General features: G+C 41.4%; 1 protein-coding gene across 1 annotated transcript in view; it reads left to right on the top strand.

The window, feature by feature from the left end:
- The window catches only part of IQCJ (IQ motif containing J), a 52,810-nt gene extending 38,591 nt beyond the window's left edge, over nucleotides 1-14,219 (top strand). The window contains 3 exon segments of the mRNA XM_059388344.1: nucleotides 11,642-11,830; nucleotides 14,080-14,157; nucleotides 14,159-14,219. Of these exon segments, the coding sequence (XP_059244327.1) occupies nucleotides 11,642-11,830; nucleotides 14,080-14,157; nucleotides 14,159-14,219 (328 nt within the window).
- Nucleotides 14,220-14,584: the final 365 nt, after the last annotated feature.

The following is a 14,584-nucleotide window of genomic DNA, read 5'->3' as shown; positions in this document are numbered from 1 at the left end:
AAATAAATAAATAAATAAATCTTGAAAAAAAAAAAAGATGATTCTAAGAACACTTGAATATTAACAAAAATGAAACTGGTAACTTCCAGAGTGAGACAGGCTATATTCTAGAACAAAACAGCAACTTTCTAAAACCATATTTAAGTAGAGAAGGGACCTATCATAATCACCTTAGAAGCAATTTTAAACTATGCTCGCTCTCTGTGATCCTTTCCTGTTCTGATTTTCCCTCAGGAGTGCATATAAGAATTTTCAGTGAGAGCCTATATAATCTCTCTCTCTCTCACACACACACACACACACACGTGGGCACATACACAAGCTTAATACTCTGAGAGGCATGTATCTGAGAATTTAAACATGTCTGAGGTTGGCTACTCATAACTGATGACTGATCATTTGCAGGAAAGCCCTAAGAGGAATCTTTTAGAAAATAAGTCACCCTGAAGAAGGGAGGCTTGAGGTGTACGACTTCGAAGAACAATAAACCATGGATTTAGGAACAGAAATGATGCACAGATATATAATATCCTGCTGGATAAAAGCAAATATTAACATAAACCCCTGCCAATTTACATTAACCCTGGTTATCAATAAAAAGCTTGTCTCTGAGTGAAAACATAGAGATACCTTCAAGATAAAGTTCAAACATAGCTTCTGAACCTGTTGGGTCCCTTCCTAGGAAGCTCTGTGTCATGCTTACTAAGTGATTAATAAATCAGGCTACCAAATTTTATGCAAGCAATGTGTCAGCCTCACTACACAGGATGTGAGTTTTCAAACAGAGGTTGCTTTATTCTTAGGAATTTTCTCATTAAGATAACATCCTCTTAAATGAAAAAGTGCTAGAATGGAAAGTTGTTTGTGTGAAAAATAGGAGTGTTTGATTTGAATGCTGAAATGAAGCTAAGAAACCTGTCTGGTCTTTTTTGGTTTTCAGCATCCCTAATATGTAGGCAGAGGGACAGGTGCCAGGAAGAGGAGCAGGCAAGGAAAAAAAAAAAAAAATCTCTGGATGGGATTCCAGCCAGCTCAGAGAGTCTGGGACTTTCCCTGTGGTTGGCTTGATAGAGGAGTCTCAGCTCAGTGAGGTGCAAACAGAATGGTTTTATCTCTTCTAATAACACTGCACCCCATTTCCACTCACTGGAGGGGTATGAGGAAGAGAAAGCTTAATCTTGTCCAATAATGGAATTTGAGTCCCATCGGAGAATTTAGTCCAGTTCAGTGACTCTTGCCTAATCTGGTTATTAAATTCTTAACTCTCAAGACAGGTTGAACATCTCCCCTCTACACACATTAGATCTTTCCTACAATCGTGCAGCTCGTTCTCCTCTGTATTCTCTCCTCTTTCTACTTGCCCCTTCTCCTTGATATTACCTCTCCCATCCCCCATGTGCTACACACCCAACTGCCCCAGGATTCCCACTAATGGTAACACTTAGCGCCTCGTCAGTTGTTTCCTCAAAAATAGCTCTTAAGTGTTGGGGCCCTGTGAGAAGGGTCATTTGGTCTCCCCTGAGTCCCCACCAATGATGCAGGCTGTGCCTTTCATTGTGCCCCTTGCTCTGCTGGGACTGTCTCCCTCAGACTGACCTTGGGAATCCTCACAACAAGGTGGATCTTGGCAAACCCTCATTCCCACTTCCCAAAGGATTTTCTTTAGTCCTTCATAGCACTGGATATGAAAGATGGGGCCTTGTGCCAGGTTCCAGAGTCACTGTCAGACTTCATAGGCTTTCTCTCAGGGTCTTCTGGCATTTGTTGGTGGGAACCTGCTGAATATCTATCTTCCTCTAGTGGGTAGAGAGAAGTGAGTGAAGCGAGGATTACTATGTTATAAGATCTGCTTGGTTTCCTGGAAACTCTCCTCTCCCTTCCCTGATGAGGCGGAGAGGGTTAGAAGGTTCCAGTGAAGGTTTTCTGGACACTCCAACCTCTGCAAGCCCTGAGGTGGGATGCACCTTGGCGGCCAATCTGTGAGCATACAAGACAATAAGGAGGACGAGACTGTTCTCAAGTGTGGGCTGCCCCCATCATACACGTGCACTAGTGAGAACTTGAGGTGGGGCAGGAAAGACGCTCAGTTGTTTCCTCACACGCAGCCCAACTGAAAAGAAAAGAATTTGATAAGAAAGTCTCTGGGGTGCCTGGGTGGCTCAGTGAGTTGAGCCGCTGCCTTCGGCTCGGGTCATCATCTCAGGGTCCTGGGTTTGGGTCCCACATTGGACTCTCTGCTCGGCAGGGAGTCTGCTTCTCTCTCTCTCTCTCTCTCTCTCTCTCTCTCTGCCTGCCTCTCTGTCTACTTGTGATCTCTCTCTGTCAAATAAATAAATAAAATCTTAAAAAAAAAAAAAAGAAAAGAAAAAGAAAGTCTCAACCTCTTTGTGGAGTGCAGAGTGTCCGTGAAAGAAGTAAAGACCTGCCAGGAAAGAACACATGTGAGTGTGGGGGTGGAATTTAGAGGAAATGTCGGGAAGGGTACATTGCCTGGTTCATGAATGCACCCGTTCACAGGTAATTTTGAGTTTCAGACTTGAAGGATCAAAGGAGTGTGTCAAAAGGGAAAAAGCAATCAAGGTTGCACAGCTATTAATAAAAAAGTCGTTTGAGGGAGGTGAAAAGCAGGTTTTCTGAAGATCAAGCAAAGGCAAGCCTCGCAAGTCAGAAAATTCAGTGAAAGCAAAAGTCATAGTGAAAGTACCACAGCAAAGTCCCTCAGCACAAGTCTAAGAGTGAAGACAAATGTCTTCTTAAGAGGCAAGGCTGCCTGGGGGCCTGGGGTTGAAGGCACACATCAAGGAGCACAGGCTTCAGCACAGTGGTCTGACTGAAAGGAATGAAATGGACTCTCCAAATCCCATAAAACTGCTGCCCTTCACATGGGGGTCACATCTTGCCTGTTGTAGTAAGATCTACAGTGCATCTTCTGAATACAAACCATCACTTAACAGTTGTTCACTAACTGTGTGCAATCCCTCTCTGATGTTCTAGCAAAATAAATATTTTGCTATGCACAATATAGGCATCTATTGACTACAAGTCATCTTTTGAACATCTGCTTGTTAAATGTGTCCAGTTTCCCTCATTTTTTATTAATGTATTTGATGATTTGGTGATGAAATAACATTTAGATTCTATAAAAGAGAGGGAGCGAGAGAGATAAACACAGACAGACAGTAAAAAGACAATTCCCAGAAGACTTTCAAAGATATTTCTCAATAAAGCCTTGCTAAGTATCATTCATTTGAGAGTTATGCCCATCAAGTTTGATCAGAAGTTTAGTTAAAAGAAGAAATGAGAGAAGAATGGTTGAGAGCATAGACCCTGGGGTTAGAGCAAATAGGAGAAATCCCAGCTCTGTTCTTTACCCACTGTGTGACCGTGGGAACACTGCTTGCCTATCGGCCACAGTTGCATTCCTCTATAAAATAATATTAACCCTGTCAAAAAGGATTGTAGTAAGCTTTCAATGAGAAAAATTAAAAAAAAAATTGACCTAATGTATCTTTTCCATGGAGTTATACTGTTTTCAAACATGTTTTTATGCCAAATTGGGCTAATGAAATAGTTCCCTTAAGGATCCTTAGGAATCCAGCATATCACACTAATATATATGATTAGCACATATTACTTAAAATTTCTGAAAGTGTTTGGTTTTTTTAAGTAATTATGATGATCTTCTAAGACCTCTATTTATCAAGTTTGAGACTGACTTAGATACCTTATCCTTAGTTCCTTTCAAGAATTTCACAAAGGTTATTGTTATTCCTGTTTTGTGAGTAAGCATAATGTAGGCCAATAACTTTAGTATTTTACCCAAAGATCACAACTAATGAGAAGTAAACTGATTAAAACCTGTATGTCTCTAAACACACTTAGTTTCTTGGAAGTTCCAGTTCAAGATGCCTAATGCAGGAAGACTCTGAATCCACCCATATACATACTGAATTTACAGCTATTTATGGAACAATATCCCTTGAAAAAAAAAAAAAAAAACCCAAACTGGCAGAGCAACCCTTTTAAGTCAGGCAGATGAGAGGGAAACCACATCAAAACAGGTAGGAAATGCTGGGACATAATCTTGCTGTAAATCCCAATCCCAGTACAGGGACTCACAATCAAGAAGGAACTCAAAACACAGAACTTCTTCCTGAAGAATGAAGGATCTTACTCTGCATCAGGTACCCTAACTACTGAGACCAGCACCCGAGAGACAAGTCTGTAAAACACTTGGCTTTGGAGATGAGAGGGGTTCCAGTGCCCATGAGACCTGCAGGGTTATGGCCAACTGAGGGTAAGGCAGAGCTCTTAAAGGGCCTGTGTGCAGACACCTGTCCCAGGGTCCCATGCAGAAGGAGCCCTTTGAAAAGTGCCCAGACTTCATGTGAAAAAAACTGGTGTCCTAATTTTGAAGTATGGGTCTGAGAACCAGAGGCCTGCTGGGGTGTTCTCTGGGGTCAGAGAATGGTGGGAGCCCTCTTCCTACTCTGCCTTACTAAAGCTAGTGGGCACCATCTTTTAAATTTTTTTTTCTTTTTATTTCTTCACTTTTTTCTCTCTCTCTCTTTTTGTTCTCGCTCTCCCTCTCCTCCTCCCTCTCCTCCTTTGACTTCTCCTCCCCTTCCTTCTTGCTTTCTCTCTTTTTCTGTTTTTGGCAGGTGCCATCTTTGCACTCCCCCTCTTTCTTGCTTCAGCCAATGAGCACCATCTTTGTGTTCTCCTTCTGCACTGCAGAACAGTGGTATCTCCCAGAGGACAGCTGGCCTGGGTTGGATGGCCTGGTGTTGGTGGCCACCACCCAGGGAATACCCCTTGATCACCTGGCTTTGGAGGCCAGGGGGTTTGATATTCCCGTATCCCACAGGACTGTGACAATTAGAGAGAGTTCCTGGCAGACCACCACTCCCAGGACACGGCACAGACAGCTGACTGAAACACATACCCACCTTTCTGAGAAAGAGGTCTATTTGCTGCTGGTCCAGGAGCTTTGGCCTGAGCGACAGGCTCCTGGTTTTAAACCAATCTGGGAGCGTACAGTGGGGACCTCAGTGAATGGAGGCCAGCGGATGCCACCTTCGTGCTGTCCCTCTGCCTTGCTCCAGCACACTGGAATCTTGGAGAAAGGAGCTTACACCTTTGTTTAGGGCCCTGATTTTTGCTGCTGCTGCCAGGGAATATCTCTATACTGACTGGCTCTGGTGGCACTAGCTGTCCCCATAGGACTGTAACCAACAGAGAAGGAGTCTTAAACAGCTACCACCCCCAGGGCACAGCAAGAGCAACAGACCCAGGAGCTCAGTACTGGTGTGAAAGAGGTCTATTAGCTTATCGTCATAGCTGCAGCCCCAAGGGCAGACTTTTAATTAAATACACATTGAAGGACTGACTGTCAACCTTTCCTAAGACCTCAGAGGGGCAGGTACTATCTTTAAACTCTCCTTCTGCCACATTCCGAGTCCTAACATGTCTTGGAGGGGAGCTCGTATACATGTCTGGTGTCCCAGTCTTTACATTATTGCCCTGGTTTTTGTGGCTGCTGCCCAGGGGAAACCTCTTGATTGCTTGGCTCTGATAGCCAGGGGAGCTTGCATTCCTGGGTCCTAGGGGACTGTAACAATTGGAGAGACTAATTCTTGGCAGGTTACCACTCTGGGGCCCTGAATAGGCAGCAGATGAAGCACAGCCTTGGCCTCTCTGTGAAAAAGGTCTGTTTGCTTGACCTGGAGTGTGGGCCTTAGGGGCAGAATTCAGATTTGGCACACATCTGTAAGCTACAGAGATGGTCCCAGGGAATAGAAGCCTGGGGATGCCATCTTTGTGCTTTCTCTGTATGTCACTGCAGCTCACCCACATCTCCCAGAGAGGAGATAATATACTCATCTAGAGCCCCAGATTTCGCTACTGTCACCCAGGGAACATCTCCAGATCACCTGGTTCTGGAGGCCAGCAGAGTTTACAATTATAGCCACACAGGAACGTATATGTTTGCATACTTTAAAAGCTGCTGCCTAAGGGTTTGGCTTCTAGTCAGCCTGAATTTAGGTTCTGATTATGATCCTCTTCTTTAGGATATGGACTGGTCTTGGCACAACTTCCACTACTGGGAACTACTAAAATAAAACAGGCTGCTTGGACAATCACAAAGTTTGAGAGATAGCCAACAGCTAGGGCAGAGTTCATCTGCTGCACAAGGCCAACCATTTAAGACTCAGAGAGGCGGCTGTTTCATCTAACACTTAGAAACCAGTAGGGAGTGTCAAGCAAAATGAAGAAACGGAAGAACATGTTCCAAATGAAAGAACAAGATAAAGCCGGGGGGCGGGGGAGCCTTAATCAAACAGAGATAAGTAAATTGTATAATAAAGGGTTTAAAGTAATGCTCATAAATGTACTCACTGAACTTGGGAGAAGATTGGATGAGCACAGTAAGAACTTCCATGAAGAGATGGAAAATATTGGAAAGTTCCAAACAGAGGTCACAGAGCTGCTGAATATAATAAACACACTTAGCTTCTAAGCACACTTCCTCATGAGGGAAAACTTTTTCTTGTTTGAAGATTTATTGAGTTATTTCTGGGGCACAATGTTAGGAGAATGTATTTGTTGATCACCTACTTACCATATTTTTAGAACTGTGATAATATGATGGACACTGCCCTCAAGGGAGTCACAGTCTAGTGGAGGCAGAAGACTTCTTGGAAAAGAGTTGTCTGGATTAACCTAATCTGACACTCTTCTTCTTCTTTTTTTTTTTTTAATTTCTTTTCAGCGTAACAGTATTCATTGTTTTTTGCACCACACCCAGTGCTCCATGCAACCCGTGCCCTCCCTAATACCTACCACCTGGTTCCCCCAACCTCCCACCCCCTGCCCCTTCAAAACCCTCAGATTGTTTTTCAGAGTCCATAGTCTCTCATGGTTCACCTCCCCTTCCAATTTCCCTCAACTCCCTTCTCCTCTCCATCTCCCCATTTCCTCCATGCTATTTGTTATGCTCCACAAATAAGTGAAACCATATGGTAATTGACTCTCTCTGCTTGACTTACTTCACTCTGACACTCTTCTTTTTGCATGGTTAATATCTCTGAGAGCTGCTGTTCTCTTTCAGACGCAGTAGTCTCTAGGTGCCTTGTTTCTAGAGTGCTTTCTCAATCTTCAGAAAGAAGAGTGTTATAGAGCCAAGGCCCAAGTTACCCAAATGCCATTCGTGATGGAGTTAGGAGTTGGGGACTGTCGAGGTGAAGAAACCTGCAGAAAGATCCATAAGGGCATAATCCATGATGCTTAAGAAGTACCAACAATCAAATGAAGTCAGAAGTTACAAGCTAGGCAGAAACTGGAATGGAGTGGAAGCAGGCTAGAGATACAGGCAAATGCTGTGGGAAACCTGCCTGTTGCATGCAGTGGCCCTTCAGTGGTGTTTGGGCAGGTCTGTATCAGGATACAGGATAGAGACAGACACCAAATAATGAAATCTCAGCTTATCTGTTAGGGTAGCTTTTAGTCGCACATAGAAAATTTAACAGGCTTAAACAAATAGGGGTTCTACTTATCTACTCAAAGTCAGTATGTGACAAGCCAAATCCATCACCTTGCTTTCTTCTCCCTTTCTGCCTTTTGCCAAACCATGAGGAGGGAACACAATGTAATGGAAAGACAGGGGATCTGGTCCAAATGTCAGGTCTGTCAGTTAGCTCCCATCTTGTTTCCTGTAACTTGTCGAGGACTCCTGGTTGCAAGTAAAAGAAACTCAACTCAAACTAAATTTTTTTTTAATAAAAAATAGATTATATTAGATCACCTAACAGAAACATCCAGGGCCTCACGTGCCTCAAGCATATCTGGACCCAGGTAGTCAAGCATCATCAGGTATCTCTGTCCTCCTTCTTCTGTAAGCTCTGCTCTGGACATTATAGCTTCATTCTTATGTGGGCTCTCCCAACATTGTGCCCATGGATTGGTGGGTCCCCAAAGTAAAATGAATGCTGGAACAAAATTAAGGAAAAATTAATATCAGGCAGGCAAAAACTACCATTATGATGGTAATGCACCTTCTCACATTCCACTTATGATAAGGATTGAATGGAAGAATACACATAAAATGAGTTATATGTAATTAGATGGTATGTCCTAATATGCTCAGACTTCTGTCTTCTTTGATGGTTTCCTTTTTTTTCCCCATCCCCAAATTTAGCCTACTTGGGTAATAATGTATTTTGAAGTCATAAAAATTATTTGGTAACGTGCTCGCTTCGGCAGCACATATACTAAAAAATTATTTGGTAAGGTTTAGGAAATAGTAACTTTCATATAAGAACTCAGATTTCTGACTGTTCTTGATAAGTAGTAAAATCTGGCAATAATCAACTGTGCCAGGATGGGGTTCCCCCTCCCAAGGGGCAGGTACTGCCCAGTCTGCCCCCAGGCTCACCCTCAGAGACATCTGGGATCCTTCTTCTGTCTTCACAGCCTCATGCCCCACTACTTTCCTCTGGAAACCTCCTACCTTCTGCCTGGTAGCCTCATTTCCAAGGCTTTGCCCTTAGGCTTTCCTCATCCTTCTTACTAGTCTAAATCCCTCCACCCTTCGAGGCTAGTTAAAGCACTAGGACTCCCTCAAACCTTCTCTAAGCATCCCAGCTCACAGAGCTCTGTCTTCTCGGCAAGGACATCTTCTATGTAAGGACAGCCAGTGACAACCAGGACTGCACAACCTGTAAGACATCAAGTGACCATGAGCGCAGGAGGGAGCCACTGGCGCTGTGAGACGGACAGGAACATACAGAGAAATGGCAGAGGCAGGCTCTGACACTAGCTCTGTGATAGAAGACAAACAAGAGTTAGACAAGCAAAAAAAATTATTGAAAAATGTATTTCTCATGTACTTTGAAATAAGCCTCTATATTCATAATTCAAAATATAGAAACACACAGGATGTTCTCCTTTACTGCAACCAGCCTTTAAAGAGTTATATTGATAGCAAGGCTTAGTTTTAGAAATAAATATGTCAAGGTAGTTGGTGTTCAGGATTTACTCTGCAGCCTTGAAGGAGACTTGTGAGTAGGAATTGTGGTACAGCTGGGATAAGAAGGCTGAAAAGTGATTCTCCATGACTGAGGGATGAGGTGCTTCTCTGTTTGGCTTTAATTCCCTCTTTCGGTAAAATAGCATTTGGGGATTGTATTCAGAGAGCTAATAATAGAACAATTTAATCTACAAAGTGGCCAAATGGGAGTAAACAGTGTGTGATGTAAATAGTTCTCTATGATTCAGAGAGTAATAATAGCATAATAGCATTTAAAAAATATCTACCATTTAAAAAATATCCAATGTAGCAATTTAGATAATAGTGATGTGCCTGACCTCTCATTTTTAACTTCTGAGTTAAAAAAGAATAAAATATAGTATAATACTCTTTCAAATAAGTAAAATTGTTTCCATATATGTGGACAAGGATAGAAGGTAAATATTCAAAAATTTAAAATAGCTTTTGTATTAAAGAGGTGAGGAGGAGGAGGTGATTTTAATACACATTTTAAAGGTATTTAATTTTGTCATATTTCTCTGTCAACTAAAAGAGGATATTCACCCACCTGAAGAAAGGAATGCTGTCTTCTTAGTCTTTAGCTTAAGGAAAAGTGATAATGTTACTTTCCAGGCACCACAGAACTAAGAGGGGGCAGGGGATGCTTTAAGAGCAAATTCACCTTTGCCCATCTCACTTTGGTTTTGCCCAGCATTATTTGGTACTTTAAAGGCATCACACTGCCCCCTGGTGTTCAATAAACTAAAATGAAAACTCAACTGGCTACTACGTTTTTTTCCCATATTTTCTAAATAATCAAGACGATAAGCAAGAAAGAGAGAACACCTCAATACCACCAAATGTATGGGTGTCCCATGCCTTGCTAATTTTTTATATTTTTAAAATAGCCTTTACGGTGACACTTTTTTTTTTTTTTTTTTAAAGCCCTTAATGGGCAGGTTTACAAACATTAGGTGCCCTCCAGTGGCTGAACTTGTTATCAGGACTCTGGGAGACCCTAAGTACTTTAGATGACGTAAAAATTATTAACAGTTTCCAAAACTTTTCTACTCCCTAATAAAAAGGATCCTTGAAGAAGCAGCAGGACTACCAAACTCTTACAGAACTTTCCTTGAGATTCTGTTTAAAATACCTAAACCGAAGAAAAGTAAATAAATAAGGATGTATTTTGAGCAAGCATTGTATAATTAAACAGAAACCACATATAATCCAAAGCAGGACCATATCCTGCCTTAATAGGGTCTGAAGTGTATATATAATTTGGAGTGCTCTTAAAAAAAATCCTAGAAGTCTTCTACTTTTGCAGTTTTATGCAAACCATGGAGAGCCCCTCTTAGGGTCTTAGAAGAAAATCCTAGCTTGTAAGGGCCCTTGAAACTTATGTTTCATAGCTTCAGGGGAAATTGGCCTCTGACCCAAAGGTATTGTTTAACTGTGGCTTTTGGACTTTACCTTGAGCATTATAATTCAGAGCCTTAATAGGGACATGTATAAATTTTGTAACATCGTAGTTTTTTGGTGCCCTTTCTAACCTCTGACCATTGAGAATTGATGCTTTTTGAACCATTCAGCCAAGTACAAATAAATCAGTTTGTTTATACAGAGACAACTTTGATTGCCTTGATTGGGTTTGGGAAGAATTGTAGAAGATCAGATACTTCTACAAGTGAAGAAGAAATAGTAGTGGAATTAGTGCAACTAGTTAAAACTATTTTAAAAGGCTGAATCTTGAAAATTGGTCTTCACGTTTGGTTAATTCCCAGAAGAGAACTATATTCACTGATCACCTGTGAAAAACTAGATGTTAATTTCAAAGATTAGAAACCAGCTCAGGTAGAAAAAAAAATTACTTCTCTTTCACAAAGAAGAGCTTTCTATTATAGGAAGCAGAAGACTTTGTTTTGATACTAATCACAGGAAATAAAAAGTTTCCTTGGGTAAAATCTCCAACAGCCACCTAATCTTGTGTTGTTTCAGCTTTTGGATAGTTCATAGCACTTCAAGATATTCTGTCCTCTCTGTCCATTCCTCTACTTATCATATATTACCTGTTTCCTTCCACAGTATGTAAAAATCCATGACCACAGGGCTCTTGACTGTCTTGTCCCCAGAGCAGGGCATAGCATCATGGGATTCCCTTCACCTTGAGGTCTGTGCAGATGGCATCCTCTCGAGCTGCACTGCAGTCACTGTCAGAGCCTAGGGCTGACCTTGTCTCAAAGTGTCTCTCAACAAGGCTATATTAGTGCACGAATAAGGGATATGCTAGCCTATTTATTATTCTCATTTGAAACGTGGAATGAGAAATTGAAAGGTTTTGTGTCCCATAAATCAAAGTACATTTACATGTGCAAACTAGTTTCACTTTGATGACTTTTTCTGGCCAAGATGACTCTTGTAGACTGATTTAACTTAGTCCATGATTGTCAAATCAGTAGAAGAGAGAAACAGTACAGGTCTTCCGATTTCCTGTGTCACATTCTGTGTGTTACATTTTCCGTTTCCAAAGCCAATTCCTTCAGACTTCTTGTGCTTTTCTGAGTCTGTGACCAAGTAGTGACAGAGCGCATGCTGTTTTGTTTTGTTTTCCAGCATTCAGCGAGCCTGGCGTGAGTACCTGCAGCGGCAGGACCCTCTCGAGAAGAGAAGCCCGTCGCCACCCTCTGTGTCCTCAGAGAAGCTAAGCAGCTCTGTCAGCATGAACACCTTCTCAGACAGCAGCACACCTGTGAGTGCCATGTTTTCTCTTTATGGTCTGACTGCCAATCATTTGATCATTAGGTCTTTGGTTCTAAGAAGGAAATGTTGAAATGTGAACAGGTAGCTTGTTGTTAAGTCTATCACTATTGCTCACTTGCTATAAACGAACCCGTGGTGAGGTTTTGTCATCTGAGAATGAAGACTTAATTCATAAGCACAATGTGTACTTCATCAAGTTTGAGGGAATCGATTGCATTTGACCTCAACCTAGACTACTCATTTGTCTGTTTGCATTTGTCTATTACTAAGAATATCTTTTTCCTTTTCTTTATAACAGTGTGTTCCCTTTAGTCTGTGCCTCTGGTAGAGTTTTGTTGTGCTAATATGATCGATTAGTTTGGTTATAATGATTATAAAGAAAACTTTTACAGGAAGAATTCAAATGGGTCACAAACTCAGGAGTTGAAACTCAGATGCCTGGAGGGGCCAGGTAAGAAATCCTTGTGGCTGATATAGGCTAAGCTGTGACTGGCTCCTGGAGAACACAGGCTTTACCTAATGGGGGAGTCCTGCTTAGATCCTGGATGTGTTGCTAAGCAGGGATGTTGGATAGACAGACACTGCCAAATGTGATTTCTTCTCTTAAGGGATGCCAGAAATTCAGATGTTTAAGTGTTGGCAACTAGTAAGAAAATTTAAAATGTGACTAGACCATACCTGCAGATCAATGATCCTAGAGGCCACCTGTTTAAGAACCCTGGTACACAGTTAATGAATGGGAACATCTGCTGAAAGTCTTTATTTAAAAACAACAACAACAAGCAAACAAACATACCAAATGTGGTGGGAAATAAATGACCAGGCAACTGTAATACAGATTGTTGTGAATATGGCCTTTGCAATCATGTATGATAGTCATTGAAATACATAGAAAGAAGCTGGGAAGAGAAATGAAGTAACTAAACAAGTGTATTATTTAAAAAAAAAAAAAGATGTTTCTTAACTACTTTGTAATCATGTTTATTCATGGTTAAAAGGCTCTCTGATGTTCACAATGAGATCAAGCAAAGGTTGCTTTGACATGTTTGATGATTGAATTGCATGTTCCTTAATAAGTGGTTTTGTCTGTTATGGATTCTAAAGAGCAGTAACTTGAGTACAAATAACAGTGGCAGAAGATCTATTTTTAGCAGGCAGCAGAAATTGAACACTTCAGTGACTTGGTGCCTTTTTAAAACAATTTTGGTGGGGGGGATGACTGACTTGAACTGATCTTATGATCGCTAGAGGGCGTTGATGAGCCATATTGGAAAATGTAGTTAAGTATGAAATTATCTCATGATTTGCAAGTCCAAAGTAATGTGAAAATTAAGTGTTTATGGTGCCTTTGCTGGGAATGACAATAGAATTAATTTAATAGGAATTAAATGACTGAATATTTTATTTGAATGACGGAAACTGAGTATCAGAAATCATTCTGCCTGTGTGTTAAAGGTTTGGACTTATGGCCTTCCGATTTTCTCAAAGCCCCAGTTCCTGACAGTATCAGCCATTGCTGGGTCCAGTGATATGTGATGGCTTTAGTGTTGCTTTAGGGTGATTAACTTTTGACCTTATTGAAATTCTGGGATAATCTACATTTGTTTTATATATAGCCTGCTATACCACTTAGGTTCTAGCACCTTAAGTATCTTTGTGCATCAATGCACGTTCTTCCCCCATGGGTCATCATATAAATGTGATGTGCAATATCTTTTGTACAGCTTTGCTAACAGTTCTACCTTATTTAATTTAGCCTGGCCTCTAGGTCCCCTGATGTTTCTTAGTAGAGCAGATTTCCTCGCTCCAATGTCCTCAGCAGGCTGGTTTCTTCTGTGTGTCTCAGGATGAATTGGGAGTGGCACCCTGCTCCACCACAGTATCATCATACCTTATCTCTGTGCTCATGGGACTAGGATAACTCTTTTCATGGTGTGGAAGTCTGGCTCACTCCCATTTGCTTATAAACAGTGAGAATCAAGACATTTTCAGAAAACATTATTGGAATTAGCTTCAGAAAACAAACAGGCCCTGCCCAGAATTCTAGTAGAGGTTATTGATTATAACAACAGCTTTGGCATGGATGACGGCAGTAACGTGACACTAAATATGCAAAATAAAATATGAAAATATAAGTGGCTGGAACATCCCCAAGTCTCTAGTTTGTCAGGCAAGTAAAATATCCATTTCATAATTTTTAAAAACTTTAAGCTTCATTGTTTGGAGCTGGTATGTCTAGTTAAAGTTGTTTTATTTCTCACGATCATCACTTTGTTTGGGACCTCTTTCAGAAGATTCATTCTTACATCTTTTGGTGGTCACAGCCCCATGAAAGTGACTCTGCTCTACTTTGATCAGCCTACCACACCACGGGTTCATACATACTTTGAAGGAGTTCCAAATAGGCAGACTTGGTCTTACTACTCTCTGACCGATAGACCTCAAGTCCAAGGAGAGGATAAGGATGATCCCCGGCCCACCTTGTCTATGATAAAGAGATGAGTTTTCTCTAATAAAACGAGTCCATTTGGAACTTCAGGGGTAAAAAGCCTGCAGTCCAGGTCAAATGCTCTCAATGAGGTATCTCCCTGGGGGATTCTCTGGGACCTTAACTCCCACCGTTTATCTCCAGCTAGCTGAACTCAGCCCTCTTTCTCTGGGCTTGATCTGTCACTGTTGCTGCCTAGACTGTTGTCTGTCTTCTTGAATTTGATCAGCTGCCTGTCTTGTCCCTACTACTAACTTTCTACTGTCCTCTAACACAACCTCAATTGGAGGCCAGTCTGCCCTTCTCTA

This window comes from Mustela nigripes, chromosome 2, assembly GCF_022355385.1.
Source record: "Mustela nigripes isolate SB6536 chromosome 2, MUSNIG.SB6536, whole genome shotgun sequence".
Lineage (NCBI taxonomy): Eukaryota > Metazoa > Chordata > Mammalia > Carnivora > Mustelidae > Mustela > Mustela nigripes.
The sequence above is the reverse complement of the archived record's forward strand: the minus strand, read 5'-3'. Positions and strand labels throughout refer to the sequence as shown.